The 19,946-nt window shown below is 48.7% G+C and overlaps 1 protein-coding gene across 1 annotated transcript; it reads left to right on the top strand.

Annotated features, from left to right (window-relative positions):
* Positions 1-14,551: 14,551 nt before the first annotated feature.
* Positions 14,552-18,504, top strand: Txnip (thioredoxin interacting protein). The gene is made up of 8 exons (XM_021663726.2): positions 14,552-15,027; positions 15,499-15,571; positions 15,684-15,831; positions 15,931-16,033; positions 16,181-16,437; positions 16,546-16,702; positions 16,811-16,962; positions 17,082-18,504. The coding sequence occupies exons 1-8, from the start codon at positions 14,778-14,780 to the stop codon at positions 17,127-17,129; spliced, it is 1,188 nt and encodes a 395-aa protein (XP_021519401.1). The 5' UTR covers positions 14,552-14,777; the 3' UTR covers positions 17,130-18,504.
* Positions 18,505-19,946: the final 1,442 nt, after the last annotated feature.

Here is a 19,946-nt window from a genome sequence, read left to right as displayed (position 1 = left end):
TCCTTCCCAGCAGAGACTAAGCACAGGTTACCCTTTCTCCTAAGGTCCCAGTGGCAAAGCGAAGGCACGGGTCTGCTGAAGTTCACGCTGCAGGTGAACCTTTTAAAAGGCTGAGCAGTCTCAGTTAGGTTTCTATCGCTGTGATCAAAACACCATGATCAAAAACAACTTCAAAGTGGGGCACGGTGGCACATGCGTGTGATCCCAGCACTCAGGGAGGCAGAGGCAGGCGGAGCTCTATGAGTTCAAGGCCAGCCTGCTCTGCAGAGGGTCTAGGACAGCCAAGGCCACACAAAGGTTCACTCCTGTTATTTTTAGTTATGCTTACATGTGTCCTGCCCAGGCATGTACATGCGAGTGTGGGAGTCGATGGCTCTCCCTGGACTCGAGTTACAGGCAATGATGAGTCTTGGGATTGAACTGTCTCTCTGGAAGAACTGTGCTCCCTACCAAAGCTTTTTGTTTTAAGGCTTGCTCATTTTTATTTTACATGCATGGCATTTGCCTGCATGCATGTGTGTGCACTGTGTGCATGCCTTGAAGGTCAGAAGAGAACATTGGATCCCCTGAATCTGAAGTCACAGATGTCTGAGATCTGAAGTCACAGATGTCTGAGAGCTGCCATGTAGGTGCCAGAAATCAAACCCAGCTCCTCTGTAAGAACTGCTGAGCCATCTAACTCCACAGCCAGCTTTTTACATGAGGATTTGGGAGACTCAAACTCCAGGACCTTATGCTTCCACAGCAAGCAAGAACTTTTATGAACCGAGCTGTCCCAGCCCTTTGACAGGCATTTTTAAAGGTAAGTCTACACTCTTGGCATCCTGGAATCTGACCACAATTCTAGCACTGAAGCAGCAGGGGCATGAAGTTTACTGCAAGTTCCAGGACAGACTAGTCTGTTCACATAGATATTCAGGGAGTCCAGACAGCCAGGGCTACAGAGTAAGAGCCTTCAGAGTAACAGAAGAGGGTGAGGGAGAGGGAGGGAGGGATAGAGAGCTAGTGATAGAAAGAAAGGCAGGTAGACAGCAACAGACAGACAGACAGACAGACAGACAGACAGACAGACACAGGAGTTGGTTGTGTAACTCACCTGGTGGAATGGCTGTTGGCATGAAGCCCTGAGTTCCATCCCCAGCACTACATACAATGTCACGGGGATGCAATCCTCTAAACCCAGCACTCAGGAGCCGGAGGCAGAGGATCAGAAGTTCAAACTCATTCTCAGCTGCATGGGGAGGAGGCCAGCCTGGGATACATGAGAACCTCTTACAGAAGAAAAGAAGAGGCTGGAGAGATGGCTCGCTGAGGACCGAGTACCTGGGTTTGCTTCCCAGCACCCAAATGACAGCACAGAACTGTCAGTAACCCCAGTTCCAGGACATCCATGACCTTCCTCAGGCCTCTGTGGGCATCTTGCATGATGCAGCATGTGTATACATTCAGATAAAACACTCATACACATGAAATTAAATATGTTTTAAATGGAAGGACAACAAAAGTGTCCATTTTTAAAAATAAAATTTAGACGTTCTGCTTCTAGGAACTGATTCGAAATAAATGACCATGTGTCCACCCAAAACTCGCAAAAGACAGCTTTCCTCGTAACTGCCAAACCCCAGTGGTGTGTGACTTCTCTCGGGGAGATGTAAACAAAGATCTGTTCTCTCCAGATAGGGCGCCAAGGACAGAGCAACGACTATCCCGGCCAAATCTAGCTGCCGTAAATGGCAAATGTAATGGGGTTCCAGACTGGAAAATGGGTGACTCAAAGGTTGCCACACCCCTGAACCCCCCCACTAGGACCGCCCCCCACCACGGGTGGCAACTCGTGGAAACTGCATCCCTGGAGTTCCCGGGACAACTTCCGGGCACTTGTCCAAAGCAAACATTGCCGCTGCGCATGTCACACTCAGGAGGGGCCTTGTGGACCTGAACGTTTCTGAACCGAAGCCCCACACCTTTCATTAGTTTCCGGAGCTCCCCTCCCCCTCCAGAAGGGTGTTTCAATTAGGAGGAAATTGCTGGAAACGATCTGTGCTTAATATGCAGATTATGTTAACGACTTGGCAGGAGCATGAAATAGCAAACCCCGGGAACACGTGGCAACAGCTGGACCTAATAGTGCAGAGTGAAAGAAACCTGGGCAGCCTTGTTTTCTGTTGCTATAACGAAGTGCCAGAGACTGGATAGCTTTGTAAAGAAAAGAAGTTATTTAACTGAGCCCCAGAACTGGCTTGGCACTCGTGACTAAGTCATGGTAGACGGCAGCACAGCGGTGGCCGCAGAGCGTGAGATGGAGACACAGGAAGTTAAAGAAGCTCAGTTTCCAGGGTGGGCTCTCTTAGAGCAAGTCGTTCTGTTGAGAACTAACCAGGGACCCCTGAAGACTGCCTCAGCCTCTCCCAAGAGCAGAGCTCCCACTGACCAACAGCTACCCACGAAGGTCCGTCTCTGAGTCAGCACTGCCCCTGTAAGGACCTTCAACACTCGAGGGACACAGCACATCAAAATGGAGGCAGAGAGCTGGGTCAGCGGTTCTGGAGGCTGAGGCAGGAAGATCTCAAGTTCAAGGTCAGCACTGGCAACTCAGACTCAATCAGGAAGTTGGTTAAATAGGGCCTGGCAAGCTGGCACAGGTCTGTAATTCCAGCATTTGGGAGGATCATGCGATCCTTGACTGCTGGGCTACAGTAGAGAGATCTGGAGTAGGATGGATACAATTGCTATTTTCTTCCATTTCTATGAAAACAGAAGATGCAAACTGACATATAGTTAGAGACAATCACCGAATGCTTAGAGAGGCCAGAAAGAGGAAAGAGTCAAGAGAGACATTAGGAAGTGGTTACATAGTCATCACTTTGATGTGGCAATCATTTCATGGACATATACATGCACACAGATACACTTTGCTGTTGTTTTTTTGAGACAGGGTCTCACTATGTATCTCTAGCTGTCCCGGAACTCACACTGTAAACCAGGCCAGCCTAGAACTCAGAGATCACGCCTGGCTGATGGACATGTATCTTAAAACTCATAACGTCACACACCCTGTCAATGTGTTCAACTTATCGTAAATCAAGGACACCTTTAAAAAGTTCCAACTTAAAGGGGCTGGAAAACCCCGACGTGATGGCTCACACCTTTGACGGGCCCACACCTGTCACTCAGGAGGCAGAGGCAGGCGGATCTCTTGAGTTCCAAGTCAGACTTCTACAGAGTACATTCCAGGACAGCCATGTCTACACAGAGAAACCCTATCTCAAAAAACCAAACCAAACCAACCAACCAAACCAAACCAACCAACCAACCAACCAACAACAAAAATGTGGTCCACGATTTCCTCTTCCTCTCTCTGGTGAATGGGATAAAAGAAATGGGGGAGTCAAACAAACCTAGAGAAAAATCAAAGAATGGCAGGGAAAGAAATCATAACAATCCATTATTTTATTTTGTTCTTCTGAGACAAGGTTTCTCTGTATAGCCCTGTATGTCCTAGAACTCATTTTGTAGACCAGGCTGGCCTCGAACTTATAGATCCGCCTGCCTCTGCCTCCCAAGTGCAGGCCTTAAAGGTGTGTGCCACCGCCTGGCTATATTTGCTGTTTTACTGTTATCACCAGGTCCATTTTCTTTTCTCCAGATTCCATGACAGGGCTACTAGTTGTTTGTATTTTGTTTTGTTTGTTTTGAAACAACAAAACAAAGCCAAGAACACTGACTATATAACCCTGTGACTGTCTACTTCACAATGGTCAGCAGGTGGCGCTAGTGACTAAAAAGTTATTCAAAGAAGCGTTGGGGAACTCTCCTGAAAGAGGACAATGATTTTCTTTTCTTTTTCTTTCTTTTTCCTTCTCTTTTCATTTTTTCTTTCCTTCCTTTTTTCTTTTTGCGGATGTTCTGGGATTTTTTTGTAGCTCAGACTGGCCTTAAACTCAGAGATACACCTGCCTCTGCCTTCCCAGTGCTAGGATTAAAGACGTGAGCTGCCGCCACCTGTCAAGAAAAATCAAGTTCAAAAGAATTTTTCGCCTCACCCTGCCCTGGTAATACTGTCATTGTTCTTGGTTGCACAAAATATGGAAGACAGCACACATTTTGGTTGCAGAGCACGGAGAAATCCATCTGGAACTGACCAGGAGACTTGTAATTTTGATAGTGTCAGAAGGTGCTAGGTAGGCCACTGTGGAGGAAAAGACATCAGAGGTCTTATTCCGTTCGGGACCCACCCTGTATCTACAACTCTGAGTCTCCAGGTAAGATGCAGCCACTGATACAAGACTGGCGTGGCTACTGGTCAGAATCCCGACTGCTTTCTGACTGGATTTGAGGCCCGTTGGGTCGGTGAATGGAAACACTGCTGAATTTTTGCTGCACATGCTTGAAAATGCAGAGTGATGCTCAATGTAAGGGTTGAGCTGTGGATTCTCTAGTCACTGACCATATCCAGGTGAGCAAAGAGCCCACATTTAGAACTCATCATCATATCAGCCCATACACAAGCCCTCACACACACTTAGAGGTGACCCTCATTGGAAAGACAAACTCCACGTCTTTAATCCCAGCACTCAGGAGGAAAGGTAGGGGCATCTCTGAGAGTTTGAGACCAGCATGGTGTACAGAACAAGTTCTTATACAGAGTGATTCTGTCTCAGAAAAAGAAAGAAAAGAGAGGAAGGAAAAAGAAAGAAAGAAAGAAAGAAAGAAAGAAAGAAAGAAAGAAAGAGGAGGGAGAAAGAGAGAGAGGGAGGAAGGAGGGAAAAAAAAGAGGAACTAACTGTTCCTAAGCCTGAAGAAGAGGCTGCACAGAAGAAAAAAGACTTCCTTGAGGAAACTGAAGCAATGAAAACTTATAGCCTGGGAATAAATTCAGCACAAAAGAAGTGTGAAAAAAAGATTATCTGATATGTTTTAATTATGTCTTCCAAAGAAAAGAATAAAGTGGAAATATATATGTGTGTATACATATATATATTCATATATAAAACATATTAAATAAAACATATTAACTTAGAAGCCAGGTATGGTGGTGCAAGCCTTTAAAACCAGCACAAAGAAGGTAGAGGCAGGAGGCTTTCTGTGAGTTCCAGGCTAACAGAGGCCACATAGTGAGAGTGTCTAAAGCGAACGAACAAACAAAACATATTAAATTACAGATATAAAAAAATGAACAGAGAGATACATTTTGGTGTGTTTCTAGCGTGAGGTCTAGACCCCATTCTCAGGCAGCAAAAAGAGAGGAAAAAAAAAAAAAAAACAAAGCAAAGCAAACAAAGAAAACAGATACAGAGTCAAATAGGAAGGAAGAACCTCAGTTGGAAAACACCTGCGTCAGATTGGCCTATAAGCAAGTCCGTGGGACATTTTCTTGAGTGATAATTGACTCAGGAGGGCTCAGCCCACTGCGGGGCGGTGGTATAAGGAAGCAGGCTGAGCAAGCCGTGTGTGTGTGTGTGTGTGTGTGTGTGTGTGTGTGTGTGTGTGTGTGTAGGGGGGCAGTGTTCCTCCATCGCCTCTGCTTCTGTTCCTGCCTCCGGGCTCCTTCCATGATGAACTGTAAGTGGGAGCTAAAATGAACCCTTTCCTTCCCAAGTTGCTTTTGGTCGAGGCGTTTATCGCAGCCACGAAAGCCAATTGGAATGCCAGAGGAAGTTCAGAGAGCGGAGAAGTACTCAGGAGAGGCTGAGGGTGGCTGCTTTTAAACACAGAATACTTTAAAAAATATTTTTATTTTTTTAACATTTTTATATTTATCACATTTTCGTTAAATCGTGTGTTTGTCCTGAGTGTGGGGGTTATGGACGTGAAGGTGGATGCAGTTCCGATGGAGGCCAGTAGGGGACACCGGTCAGAGGCTGGAAAGGCTCAGTTGTCTGGGAACTCGCTCAGAGCCTCTGCGTTTACTGTCTTCATCGGCTCTCTAACCCCACTTAACGTAAGGCAACGCAACTAACGTAACGTCATTCCTAGCTACACTGCATTTCGTTTGGGAGTGAGACGTTTCTACCTTGGCTTGACTGTCCCCACATAATAATCCCCAGGTTCTTACAGTGCCAAGGCTGGCCTAGAACGCAGGACACAGAGAAGGCTAACCTTAAATTACTACCATGCCTGATTCTCTTTCTGTTTGTTTTTGTTTTGAGACAGGGTCTCTCTATGTAGCCCCGACTGTCTTGGAACTTGCTATATAGACCAGGCTGGCCTAGAACTCACAGAGATCCTCCTGCCTCTGCCTCCTGAGTGCTGGGGTCAAAGGCGTGCGCCACCACACCGGACCCTTCAAACTGGCTTCAAGTACTTGCAGATCAACCTGCAACACCTCCCTCCTGTTCCAGCCATCCAAACACCCCGGCAAGTCTCCTCCCCCATCTCAAGGGGGAAAGATAGTATCCACAGCCAGGTAATTACAGCTCTCAAGGTCAGTGTCAGGAAACCGTAGCAGCAACACGGAAGCAGCAGGGGCAGAGCATTAGAAACCAAGACTTTGCCCAGTCCCTGCCCATTTTCAGGGCTCTGTATTCATCACAGTAACAGTGACATTACACGTCTCCTGAAAGAAAACGTGTGTATGCCCTCTCATACGTACAATTCACGCGTGCGTGCCTGCGTGCCTGTGTGTGTATCTTACGGAAGCAGAAGGGGCTTCTGTGGAAGAAGGAGAGGAAGCAAGAGGAGCCGAGACACGGGACAGTAGTGGGGGTATAATAAGATAGGCGTGAGTACCAATGTCATCATGAAAACCATTGTCTGTGTGCCACTAAAAATAACAAATAAATAAATAGCTGCCTGGGTATGGTGGAGTACACCTATGCCATTAATCCTTAGGAGGCAGAAAGATTAGGAGTTCAAAGCCAGCCTCTACTATGTGGCAAGTGAAGGTGAGCCTGTGTAGTGAGACCATTTTTTTTAAACAAAGTAGCAAAACAAAAAATAGACCCCCACACACGCACAGACACACATGCTCTCTCTCACACACATGCAAACTTGAGTGAATGCAGGGTAGGCTTTGAGAAAACAAGAATTCAGGAAGAATAATTAAAGCCAGCTTCATGACGACATTAACTAAATCGGCCTCATAGTGGCATCGCTGTCCACCTGTATGTAAGCCTGTCCTGAAAACATTTTCTCCTGTTAGTTCATAGAACCAGTGTTTTTAAGGCCAAGGGTTTCATGTACCTGTCTTTAATACAGAACAGCTCCTGCCTTCCAGCAATTAACTAAATCACATGGACATATTTGCTTTTTTGTTTTTAGGGTTTCTCTGTGTAGCCTTGGCTGTCCTAGACCTGGTTTTTAGAGCAGGCTGGCCTTGAACTCACAGAGATCTACCTGCCTCTGCCTCCCTGAGTGCTGGGATTACAGGCACATGTCACCGAACAACTGGGCTGCTTTTTTGGTTTTTGTTTTTTAAACAAGGTCTTACACTGTAGCCCAGATCAGCCCAGAACTCACTCTATAGCTTAGGTTGGGTGTGAATAAGAGGTGATCTCCTGCCTCGGACTTCGGACTACTGTCATTACATGTAGAAGACACCATGACAGACTTATATATGTGTGTGAGTGAGCGTGTGTGTGTGTGTGTGTGTGTGTGTGTGTGAGTGTGTGGTTGTTATTGTTATTTTGAGACAGTGCTTCTGTGTAGTCCTGGCTGTCCTGGAAATTTCTCTGTAGACCAGGCTGACCTTGAACTCACAGAGACTCTCCTGCCTCTACCTTCCAAGTGTTAGGATTAAAGTTGTGCCACCACCACCGAGCTGTTCACAGCTGTTTTTAACTCTAGTTTCAGGGGCTCCAATTCACATCTTACCCAGCCCATTTTAAATTAATTAATTGATTTGTTTGTTTAATTTTTATTTGTTCATTCCTTGTTTTTTATTTATTTGCTTGTTTGTTTAATTTATTTTTTGAAGTATGCAAACAGTATGTTTCTTTAGGCACCAGCCATTTATATGGTACACATTCACACGTGCAGCTGAAATCCTCATACACATAAAATAAAAACTATTCTTTTTTTTTTTTAATCAGGTTAATCAGTCTCTCCATTCTCTCTTCCACTTCACCCCTCTCTGGACAAGGTCTGAAAGATCGTTTGCTAAAATTAAATCATCTGAAACAGAAAGAGGTCGTGTCATGGTTCTATTTTCTGTGTGAGGAAATGCACTGTCCTGCGTCTGTCGCAGTCAAGGCTCAGACAATCAGAAGGGTGTAAAGGGTTCCCAACCTGTGGGAGCCCCTTTGGGTCTCTAATGACCCTGTCACAGGGGTCGCCTAAGACCATCAGAAAACACAGATATTTACAGTTCCTAACGGTAGCAAAATTACAGCTATGAAGTAGCAATGAAAATAATATTATGGCTGGGGGTCAGCACAACATGAGGAACTGTATTAAAGGGTGGTAATGTTAGGAAGGTTGAGAACCTCTGCTATATTAAAAAATAAAAATAAAAAAGGTGCCTGGCAGCTGTAATCGCAGCGTTTGGGAGCTGGAGGCGGAGGGTCACCTCTTGTTCAAAGCAGCCTAAGTTACAGTAGCTGATCAGGCTAGGATCTAAAACGTGAAATATTTTATGATTTTTTTTTTTTTGAGATGAGCTCTCTTGTAGTTTAGGCTGCCCTCTGACTCAGAGGAAGCCCTTGAAAACCTCTGATCATTTGCCTCCCACATCTCCCAAGGGCTAGGATTACAGGCATGTGCCAACAAGCCTGCTCTGTTTCTGAAGATCAAACTCAGGACTTCATGCACGCCAGTCAGTGCTAACCACTGAGCTGCCACCTCCCCAGTGGTCCTTCTTTAGACTGTCTAAGACAGGCTGGACAGATGGCCCAGAGGTTAAGAGCACTGACTGCTCTTCTGGAGGACCAGGGTTCAATTCCCAGCACCCGCCTAGAGAACAAACACAATCTGCCTGTAATTCCAGCACTCAGATAGGCAGAGGCAGGTGGATCTCTGTGAGTTCAATGCTAGGGTGGTCTGCTGCTGGGGTACCAAGGTTAGAGAGAAATCACAGAAAACAAAGGATGTGATGTTTTAATTACCATTTGAAGGATCGGAGAGGCACTCATGGAAAAGTACAGCATGTCAGATGCTGTGGGGTTAAGCCCTGAGTAACTGCCGACAAGTTGTGTCCCGTCGACCACAATGCTCTTCTCTCAGGGGCATCGCCTGCCCTCCTCCGAGTAAGAGTCAATTGTCTTGCAATTTCTGCTTTGAGACAGGGTCTCATGTAGACTACAGGCTGGTCTAGAACTTAAGACGCCCTCTGCCTCTGAGAGTTGGAATTAAAGGCCTGTGTCCCCACCCCAGCTTGCAATTTTTTTTTGTTTTTAATTTTGTGTGCTTTGGTGTTTTTCCTGCATGTGTGTCCATGTGAGGAAGTGAGATCACTCGGAGCTGGATTACAGACAGTTGTGACAGGGTGCTGGGAATCTAACTTGGGCTCTCTGGAAAGAGCAGCCAGTACTGTTTAGGTTTTTTGAGACAGGCTTTCTCTGGGTAGCCTTGGCTGTCCTGGACTAGCTATGTAGACCAGGCTGGCCTCGAACTCACGATGATTCACCTGCTTCTGCTTCTCAAGTGCTGGGATCACAGGCTTGAGCCACTGCTCAGCTCAGCTAGTGCTCTTAACCCCTGAACCATCAATTTTTGTTTCTTTTTTTTTTTTTTTAACACACAGTAAGAAACAAAGTACTTCTAATTGTCACCCAGACTTAAAAAAAGACGGGAAACTGCTTTAATATATAATTTCTTCCTCAGTCATGAACACTCTGTTTTTCTCGTCTATTCCTTTTTCTCACGATCAAGAATCCACCATTCATTGGAATGTTCTGGATCAAGAGGATCTTGTCAATGCATTTACCGACCCACTGGGTGGCAGGACTGAGCCAATTGCATTCCTGAACTAGTGAAGAAAGGGTTTCTCAGAAAAGGACAAGTTTTCAGAAAAGGCTAAGGACGCAGTGTCCGTCCCCCGGGAGCGTTTACATCAACGCAGCCTGGCTGAAAAACACCCCCCCACCCTCGCTGCCTTCACGCCAGGCTCTGGTACATGACTGACCCATCCATGGATTCTGAGGAGGGCAGAACTGGAACTGAGGGTTAAAATCTAACACTAATGACAACAACAACAAATGAAGGGGAAAAAAAGGAAGAAACTAAAAGTCTGCATTGGTATGAGCCGTCACTAGACTCCTATTCAGCGCATTCTCCTTCAGAGAGGCCTTCCAGCCCTCAGCTCAGTTTGTATTGACCCAGGGAGCCGCACTCTGACGGGTGCTAGGAAGAATGAAAAGCATCTGAAGGACGATAATAAAATAACACTTAGTTATAAGGCTAAAAATGAGAAGGCTTGGCACCCAGATTTCCGAGAGGAGTGTCGTTTGACTGTCTGCTGGGGGTGGGGAGAGGGCTGGGATTTCTGGTGCCAGGGCTGAGGAGAGAAGGCCGGCATTCCAGGTAGAGAGAAACGCGTAAGCAAGGACTTCACAAAGGAAGAAGAGGGTGTTAGGAGAACACGGAGTACCCAGGTTTGGCTGAAGCGCAGGGTACACAGACCAGGAAGTGGTGGACAGTGGCACAGGCAAACTTGGCTGTGGCCAGACTGTGCAGGCTTCAAACGTCAGCGCGGACATCTGAACGAGATTCAGGAAGCACAGGATTTTGCATAATCACGGGAGCAGGCAAGGAAAAAAAATTGTTGGATTAATCTAGTTGTAATCTAGAGGTTATAGTGGGGAGATTATCCAAAAACTATTAAGAAATCTACATTGGGTGTGGATGCACCTGGAAAATGGACAAGGGCCGCTCAGGAGACCACGGCCGGTCTCCCATACCCCGCGTCCCTCTCTACCCCCCCCCCCACTCCTTTTTTAAGGTAGCATGCTAGTGTTTAGGGGCGGGGCAGTGTATGTTCACCCTGGATGAACGGAATCTGAGATGCTGGCCAGAATGCTGGAGACAGGCGGACACCCCAGTGTGCAAACTTTTAGTGTTAACTTTTCTGTTTGTTTTCAGACCATAGTCTCAAGTCATCCAATGGCCATAAACTTACCTTGAACTTTTGATCCATATTTTTTTTTGGTGTGGGGGGGGGGGCTTGGTTTTTTTCGAGACAGGGTTTCTCTGTGTAGCCCTAGCTGTCCTGGAACTCGCTCTGTAGACCTGTACGCTGGCCTCAAACTCAGAAACCAGCCTGCTTCTGCCTCCCAAGTGCTGGAATTAAGGTGTGAGCCACCTACTGTCTGTCTGCTTCCTTCTCCTCAGGCTTCAGGTATCCCAGGCTGAAATTACATCCTGATGCCCTGGTTTTGTGCTTGTTTGGTTTTAGCTTTATTGCTTTTGTTTCATGTGTATGGGTGTTTTGCCTGCTTGTATGTGCGGACCATGTGTGTACCGGAAGCCAGAAAGGCTGCAGCGATGGGGGGGGGAGCAGGAGAGTATCAGATCCTCTGGAGCTGGAGTTACAGACGGTTGTGAGGCATGGAAGGAGTCCAGGTCCTCTGGAAAAGCAACAAGCACTGAGCCATCTCTCCAGCATCTCTGCCACCCACAATTTTAAAGTTACTGATAGAAGAGTGATGTAGAGATGCATGAGATGAAAAGAAAAAAAAGTCTCTGAATTATTTAGCTGTTCTTATAATCTGTGCCTTGGAGTCATGTATACAACTGGGCAGCCCCAAATTCCACAGATTCATTCAGCCTTTCCTCCCTCTACACTACCATTCCTTAGGGGAAAACAAGAAAGAAGGGGGTGGATGAAGGAAAGGACAAATTTACAGCGGGGAGAGTGCTGGCAGGGCCTAAGAAAACAAGCTGCTTTGCATTCCCAGCTGAGTCTGTACACCCTGCGCAGTCAGAAGAGGAAGGAAAAAGAAAGCGGTCATGGCCTCCTCCCGTGCATAGGCCAGCAAGCCTTGGCTATGGGGTCTTCTAGAGTGAAAGAGCGGACAGACACCATTATTTTCCTATTGGCACTGGGAATAAGGGGGTGGGGAAGGGTCAGGTAACCCACGACCTGACTTGCACAGTTCCTGGGCCAGGCTCTGCCGTTCTGCTCCTCCTGGGCACTTCTGTCCTTGCCCCTGGATCCACAAGCATTTGTACTGTTTGTAGGGCAGGAGTTTGTAAGACTTTTTTCTTTCTTCCACCCAAGAACTAAGAAGGGTGTGTGAGTACATGCATGTGTGAGTGTGAGTGTGAATGTGAGTGTGTGTGTGTGTGTGTGTGTGTGTGTGTGTGTGTGTGAGGAGGGATAGACTGCTATCAGAATACCAGGTGAAAGGTTATAAACAACCCTCTCAGGGAGGCGGCCAATTCAGAACATGCCTTGGCTATAGGCCCGGGAAGCAGCTGCCCCTGCCAAAGCTAAACAGAGTTTTGGCCTAACAGAACAAACAAATGGTCTGTGGGGAGTGCTGCAAAGCAGAAGGAACAACAGTCACGCTGGGGACAAGACGCGGAACTCGCCACAGATTGGCTTTAAATTTAAAAATCTCAACACTCCATAGACAGCCTTGCCTTTCCTCTACGATGTCCCAAGGCTATACCCTCTGGCCCATTGGCAGCGGCCCTCTCTCCTTTCCCCTCAAATCTTAGAAAACAATAGTAACTTTTTACATTTAATTTATTTTGTGTGTCCCTGGGCCTGAGTGGTGGGAGGGGATGGAGGTCAGAGTTGCCTCCCTCCTACTGTGGGGGTTCTTCCAGGTTCTCCTCAAATCTTATGCAGCTGGGGCTAAAGGAACGGCTTCATGGTTGATGGAATCAGAGAAGCCGGGTTCAAATCCCAGCGCCTAAGTGGCTGCCTAACTCCAGTCCCAGGGCATCTGAGCCTCTCTTCTGGTCTCTACCTGCAGGTGGGATGCTTGATGCCACAAACACTATTAACACTGCATTTTGATGATTCATACCATCAAGCTGATGTTTTTCTCAGGTGCCCGCTATAGGTCAGAACTAAAATCAGGGAGCGCCCTACCTCCCTGTTCTTAATCAACACTGTTTATCTTCGGAAAGCACCTCAAGCCTGGTTAGTGAACCTTACGGAGCACACACACACCCTAAGGATCAGCGCGTTCCCAGGCTTTGGTGTGGTGTGTATGTTTTTCAGCCAGGTGACTTCGGCTCTGAGCTTGCTTAAGATTAGAGTTGAGTTGTAACTTGTTAGCCTAAGGCTAACAAGTGAAGGCATGGGGAGAGGGGGCAGGTGCTCTTTATCAACCTCGGAGACCAGGCTAATTGTGCAGAAGGTAGTTTCTATATCTGTAAAAGCATTTTACTTCATCTTAAGCACCGTCTCATTGTCTAGCGCAAGAAACAAGGTGACAGTCTCCTCCTTAACTACTCTGCCCAAATACGGAAGGAGCCTAAGGCTCAGGGGCAAGGGTGGGGTGTGGGGTGTGGGGCTGCCTCTCCTGCAGTTTTCTCAGCACACTTAAGAGTTATTTCCCGAGTCAGCTCCTGAGGCATCCATCCCTCACTCAGCGGTTTGCTGGACAGCCAGAGGAAACCGATCCAGAGTAAGCCCCGTGAGAGTGAAACAAGGGCCAGGGATGTGCATTTCATTTGGTGAGTTTTGAGAGAGGACGAAGACCATAAATAAATAAACAAATAACAAACAAATAAATAAAAGGGGGAAAAGTGGCAGGAACCCGGGACAAAGTGAAGAGTGTCTTCCTTTCTTTTGACCCGCCCGTTTCCTGGCGCAGCGGGGAGAGGCGCGTCAGGCACACACCTCCTCGGCCGCGCTGAGGTAAACCGGGGCCCTTTCACAGAGTGTTCCCCGGCTTCACAGGTACGCTGGCGATGAGGGGACAAGCAGCAGGATGCGGGCACTCCCTCGCCGCTTCCGTTGCAGGGAACAGGCCGGGCGCACACGGGCGAGGGACGGTCGCAGCACGTGGGCCGGGGAGGAAGGGGCCAGGCCCGGCCCCGCGGCTGGCCGGGAGGCCCGAGGGCTGCCATCTGCCAGCTTCCCCTCCCGGGACCCAGCAGCGTCCGGAGGGCCTGGGTGGGCTCCTCCCCACGGCCACATCTGCAGCCTCCGCCGCCTCCTCAAGTATCCACGGGATTGTTTTTCACAGACTTGCTAACTTGTGAGCCAGGAAAAACAAGTCACCGCGAAATGAACCGCGCCGGCCAGGCCCGGGCGTGGAATCCTCTCCTAAGCACATTTTTCTTTCACCTAAAAAAAGAAAAAAACAAAACAAAACAACACAGCACAACACACATCCAAACAGCCCCGCTCCCCGGAGGGCGTCCCTGGACGGGGCTCAGGGTCGCGGGCCCCGGGGCTCCCGGGAGAGCCGCCCCGACCCCGCCCCGCCCGCTGGCACGGCCGCGCACCCGAACAACACCCGCTTCCCGGCTCGGAGCACACCGTGTCCACGCGCCCCCGCGGCCCCGCTGATTGGTCGGAGGCCTGGTAAACAAGGCCCCGGCAGCCAATGGGAGGGCTGTGCACGAGGGCTGCACGAGCCTCCGGGCCGGCGCTCGCGTGGGGCCGCGGGCCGGGCGGCTATAAAAGGCCGTTTCCGGCTCCGGCGGCCACTCTGCGTCCTCCGGGCTCCCGGGCATCCCCAGCTCCTCCCGCCGCTGCAGCAGCGGACTGCGCTCGCGCCCTCCCCCAAGCCCTGGGCTGAAACTTCTGGAGAAGTTGGGCTCTGTCTGAGGGCTTCTGCCTGCCTGGCGGAGAGCGGACTCTCAGTTTTGCAGCGAAAGGGGGTCTTAGAGCCTTTCCCCTCCGGCTTCCGTTGCTCTTGAACCCGCTCGGCCCCGTCATGGTGATGTTCAAGAAGATCAAGTCTTTTGAGGTGGTCTTCAACGACCCGGAGAAGGTGTACGGCGGCGGGGAGAAGGTGGCCGGCCGGGTGGTGGTGGAGGTGTGCGAGGTGACCCGGGTCAAAGCCGTGCGGATCCTGGCGTGCGGAGTGGCCAAGGTCCTGTGGATGCAGGGCTCCCAGCAGTGCAAGCAGACCTTGAACTACCTGCACTACGAGGACACGCTCCTCCTGGAGGACCAGCCCACAGGTACTGCCCGCCTGGGCCGTGCAGGGCGGATGGGGACAGGGGAGGCGGCGGAGCTCCGCCAGCTGTTAACAGTTGTTGTGGTCGTTTGAATGGTTTGAACCGTGCTGGTCCCTAGATTTTTACGTTTTCGTTTTGTAAGAATCTCGCCGTCCCCTTTCGCCCTCCCCGGGGTGTGTGTGTGGGGGGGGGTGATTTGAACAGTTTCTGAGGTGCTGTTTCCTGAAGGTGTTGCCTTAGCCACTTAAGGATTAATGCATTCCCAGTCTGTACTCGGTTCCCGGGGCAAGGGTGCTGCGGGACCAGCCTTGTAGTAGTTGTGGGCGTTGCAACTTTCTGTCCAGGAAAGTGCCCCGGGATCTTTTATTCCACAATGTAAGAGGTGAAAATAGAGGTAAAATAGCCTTCTCTGCTGCCCACGCACCTGAACCGTAACAGGAAACCTCATGGCCCCTTGCCTTTGTTTCCCTGCAGGTGAGAACGAGATGGTGATCATGAGACCTGGAAACAAATACGAGTACAAATTCGGCTTTGAGCTTCCTCAAGGGTAAGCATCAGCCCGACGCACCTTGACCTTTTATTTCTAGAAGCATTCCCCCTCTATTAATCTCTTAACAATTCTTAGCATTAATTTTTTTTTAATTATTGTTTTAACACAGGCCCCTGGGAACATCCTTCAAGGGGAAATATGGTTGTGTAGACTACTGGGTGAAAGCTTTTCTTGACCGCCCCAGCCAGCCAACGCAAGAGGCAAAGAAACACTTTGAAGTGATGGATCTAGTGGATGTCAATACCCCTGATTTAATGGTGAGGTTTGTTTTAAGGTTTTATTCTCCTTGGTCAGGGATAATAAATTAGGTGCTTGGAGCATTGAAACATCTCAAAACATTGTGTCCTTCTACACAGGCACCAGTATCTGCCAAAAAGGAGAAGAAAGTTTCCTGTATGTTCATTCCCGACGGGCGAGTGTCAGTCTCTGCTCGAATTGACAGGAAAGGATTTTGTGAAGGTAAAAATCTGTTGCTTAAAATACTAGACAGGATAGCCAGAGCTGGGGGTCTGAGGAGGGGAGGGGCCTCGGGTCATAGAGTAGGAGCAGAGGAGATGTCATTGATTTAATAGATACTCATACTTTATTCTTCTTCTTTAATCTTAGGTGACGACATCTCCATCCACGCGGACTTTGAGAACACTTGTTCCCGAATTGTGGTCCCCAAAGCAGCCATCGTGGCCCGACACACTTACCTTGCCAACGGCCAGACCAAAGTGCTAACTCAGAAGCTGTCTTCCGTCAGAGGCAACCACATCATCTCCGGGACCTGTGCATCGTGGCGTGGCAAGAGCCTCCGTGTGCAGAAGATCAGGCCGTCCATCCTGGGCTGCAACATCCTCCGAGTCGAGTATTCCCTGCTGGTGAGTGAGGGTGGGAGCCTGGGTCTAGAGGAGAGGCAACTCTTTGCTTCCAAATCCAGTGCTCTGTCTACACCATCCACCTGACAAAACTGCCGCCTTCTTTTCCAGATCTACGTGAGTGTCCCTGGCTCCAAGAAAGTCATCCTTGACCTGCCCCTCGTGATTGGCAGCAGGTCAGGTCTGAGCAGCCGGACATCCAGCATGGCCAGCCGGACAAGCTCTGAAATGAGCTGGATAGATCTGAACATCCCAGATACCCCAGAAGGTAAGCCACACGCACTGCCTTTTCTTTGCTTTGTCCTTCTTGGGTGTGTGAAGTCGGGGTGGTCCGGCATTTCTTTGCTGGGCTTCTGATCCCTTCTTCTCTTTGTAGCTCCTCCTTGCTATATGGACATCATTCCTGAAGATCACCGGCTGGAGAGCCCCACCACCCCCCTGCTTGATGATGTGGAAGGTTCTCAAGACAGCCCTATCTTTATGTATGCCCCTGAGTTCCAGTTCATGCCCCCACCCACTTACACTGAGGTGAGACTTGCTGTTCCACTGTTAGCAACATTTTGTCCTAGGCCTTCTGAAGGCCTAAATGTTTGGTTTTTCTACTTCTTGGAAAAAAACCCTAAAATACTGTTTGCTCTTCCCCCCAGGTGGATCCGTGCGTCCTCAACAACAACAACAGCAGCAACGTGCAGTGAGCGAGCGTGTGGGAGAAAAGACGCATCTGTACTCTATTTCTTTCCGCCTCTGCTTGGCCGCCAATTCTCTACAGTGGGGAATGGGCCCACAGCCTCTGACTCCTCAAGGGTGTGGTGATCAGCAGGCAGCCTCCGGCTTCAGGTGGTGCAGACTCACTCAGCCAGTGCCCGCACTGCGGTATAGGAGTGTTTGCTGGGTGGATATAAGAACACTCCAGAAAATTCAGACCCGGTCCACTTTCTCAGATCTTGGAAATGAAAATACTGTTGGTAGTTTTTGAGTCAGGGTATACATGACCTGACATGGTCTTTGAAGGGAATGATAGATTGTTAAAAAATAAGAGCAAACCATGAACCTTCTGTGCCATTGAGGGGCAGAGAGCAAATTTCACATGTTAGAAAAAGGAAAATCATGGCCAAAATTTTGGAAGAGCAGTGTTTTTGTTCGTTTTTCAAATCAGTGTTCCGTTTTTCTATCCTTACAAAGAAAAACCTGTGGATTACAGCCGAGGTGGCTTTCCCTGGGCTTAGTAGTAGTGGCTGTGCCCACTGACGCCATCAAAGCCATTTTGCAGCCGGCTGCACTGTGTTCTCCTGTGAAGGTATTAAGGTGGGAGAGCCTGTCATTTCCTTGAGACTCCTTGGAGCTGTTTCTAAGGCGGCGTTCTCAGCACTTTAGCGCCTGTCAATTTTGTTTCAGTCTCAGTCACAGATGTAAGCTCTGCTAGTCTGTCTCCAAGGGTTAAGCCCCACGGACAGGGAAAGGGGGTTATTACTTTTTTTGGGGGGGAGGATTAGGGGTGGGAACAGGGTCTGTATGATCCTGGAGCTCTGTATATAGACCAGGCTGGCCTCAGATCCACCTGCCTCCGCCTCCCGAGTGCTGAGATTAAAGGCCCAGCTTGGTTGTTACTTCTGAGACTTTCTCCCAGTGTGCAGGACTCTAGTTCTGACACTAATCATCTGAGGGGCCGCTGCTGATAGCCGTGCCCTGGGTGACACGGCATCGAGATGCCCCAAACACTGATGAAGGCCTCCAGACATTGCAATGAGGATTGCAGGTTTTCACGGAAGCCCCCACCCCCACCGTTTCCTGCCCATGGTAGGAGAGAGTACTCCTAATCGCTTTCACTGCCACCAGCGCTCAAAAAGTCACTCTCAGCCATACCTAGCACTTTGTTCAGTGTCCTGTGTCAGCGCACTGAGAACTATGCAGCCAGAAAGTACGTGAGCTGATGGTGGGTTCCTTGTTTTTGTATTTTGTGTATCTTTTTGTATGATAAAAACTATATTTTGTACTTATCCAAATATATATATTCACCCCAAGATGGGGGATATTCTTTGTTAAAAAAATAAAGCTTTTTAATGGCAAAAAGTTTTTGTCCTTGTCTGTGAGAATGTTAGAAAAGTTTCCAGTAGCTGTGTATAAGAGCATCCCTCTGCCTTGAAATGCTGGAAACCCTGTGGAGAGAGAGGTCCCTGTAGACCTAAGTAATGTCAGAGTTGAAGAGGAGCAGCGATTCATCAGCTGGTTTGGTCTCCATTGAGACTAAATCAGTGGGGTCTGGTGGTGGAAGCAAACACCTCCATAGTTAATCGACCAGATTCCTTGAGGCGTGCCCACTAGCTAAAGATAATGGTGAGCTTTGAAGGTGCTGGCGCTGCCTCCCAGGTGCTGGGATTAAAGGGAAGGCATGCAATACCACGCCCTCGCTTTTATGTTGCGTGTGTGTAAACGCAGGTGGGAATGAGGGTGAGCTGTCTCGGCGTTCTCCACGAGGGCTTCGCAAGGGAAAGGGGGGCTTCCTTTTCGTTTATTCTTTAATCCAAACGGCTTCTATTTACGCAAAGGCAGGGAGGATCTGGGGGGATGGGACTGGGAGAGGGAAATTAAATGGCTGCTCACTCAAGAAAGGCAGGAAGAACAGACCTGTTGGCCTATAGCTCTCCTGATGGTCATACTCAGCAGATATTAAATCCAAGGGGTGAGAACCGGTCAGGACTGGCACAGGCCTCGGTTCACCCACCCCAAGAACAGGATGGTTGGCGGGAGTGGAGATCTTGGTTTTGTTAGGTCTGAGGCAGGTTCGCTGTAGCCCTGGCTGGCCTCGACCTTGCAGCAGTTTCCTGGCACTGGCGCTAGAAGCCCATGTGCCACCATGCCTGACTGAGGTTCTCTTTCATAACTTCGTTTTTATTATATTTTCCCCCAATATAAACCCAGTTCATATGCTCAATGAGCAACTATTCTGTAGATTTAGTGACAGGAAGTGGATGACTTAGGGGCAGCCACAGCTTTCTAGCTCTGTGGTTCACTTTTGTCTTGTGTCGTGTTTTTAATATTTTTCAAGACAGGGTTTCTCTGTGTAACCCTGGCTGACTTGCTCTGTAGACCAGGCTGGCCTCAAACTCACAGAGATCTGCCTGCCTCTGCCTCCTCAGCGCTGGCATTAAAGGCGAGCACCTCCACCACCTGGCTCTATAGGTCTTAACATGTAATTGGAATTCAGTGTTTAGCTGACAATTTAGCCCCAACCTTTATTCCTCAGGACCTGTTTTGGCATTTTTTTTCCTTCTCTCTGCACACCTGAATTCTCGCTGAAGCTCTGTGTTAGATATCAAGGGGAAGCTTGCTGAGGCGGCACACACCTAAAACCCAGCATTTGAGAAGCTGAGGTAAGAGACTGCCGAGAATATATAAGAACTGTGCCTCCCCTACCCCAAACAATCCCAAACCACAAAAGCCTGACAACACTGAATTGAAAAGAAAGAGAAATTGAAAAAGGAATCCTTTTCTGCCCTGGTCATTGATCTTTA

The sequence above is a fragment of the Meriones unguiculatus genome, chromosome 10 (assembly GCF_030254825.1).
Source record: "Meriones unguiculatus strain TT.TT164.6M chromosome 10, Bangor_MerUng_6.1, whole genome shotgun sequence".
Classification (NCBI taxonomy): domain Eukaryota; kingdom Metazoa; phylum Chordata; class Mammalia; order Rodentia; family Muridae; genus Meriones; species Meriones unguiculatus.
This window is presented reverse-complemented; position numbering and strand designations above follow the sequence as displayed.

Bases quoted from the DNA above. Each gene is read 5' to 3' on its own strand.
- Txnip (XM_021663726.2), top strand. From the start codon at position 14,778: ATGGTGATGTTCAAGAAGATCAAGTCTTTTGAGGTGGTCTTCAACGAC. The intron at 16,034-16,180 runs GTAAAAATCTGT...CTTTAATCTTAG, and splicing joins CAGGAAAGGATTTTGTGAAG to GTGACGACATCTCCATCCAC. The intron at 16,703-16,810 runs GTAAGCCACACG...TTCTCTTTGTAG, and splicing joins CATCCCAGATACCCCAGAAG to CTCCTCCTTGCTATATGGAC.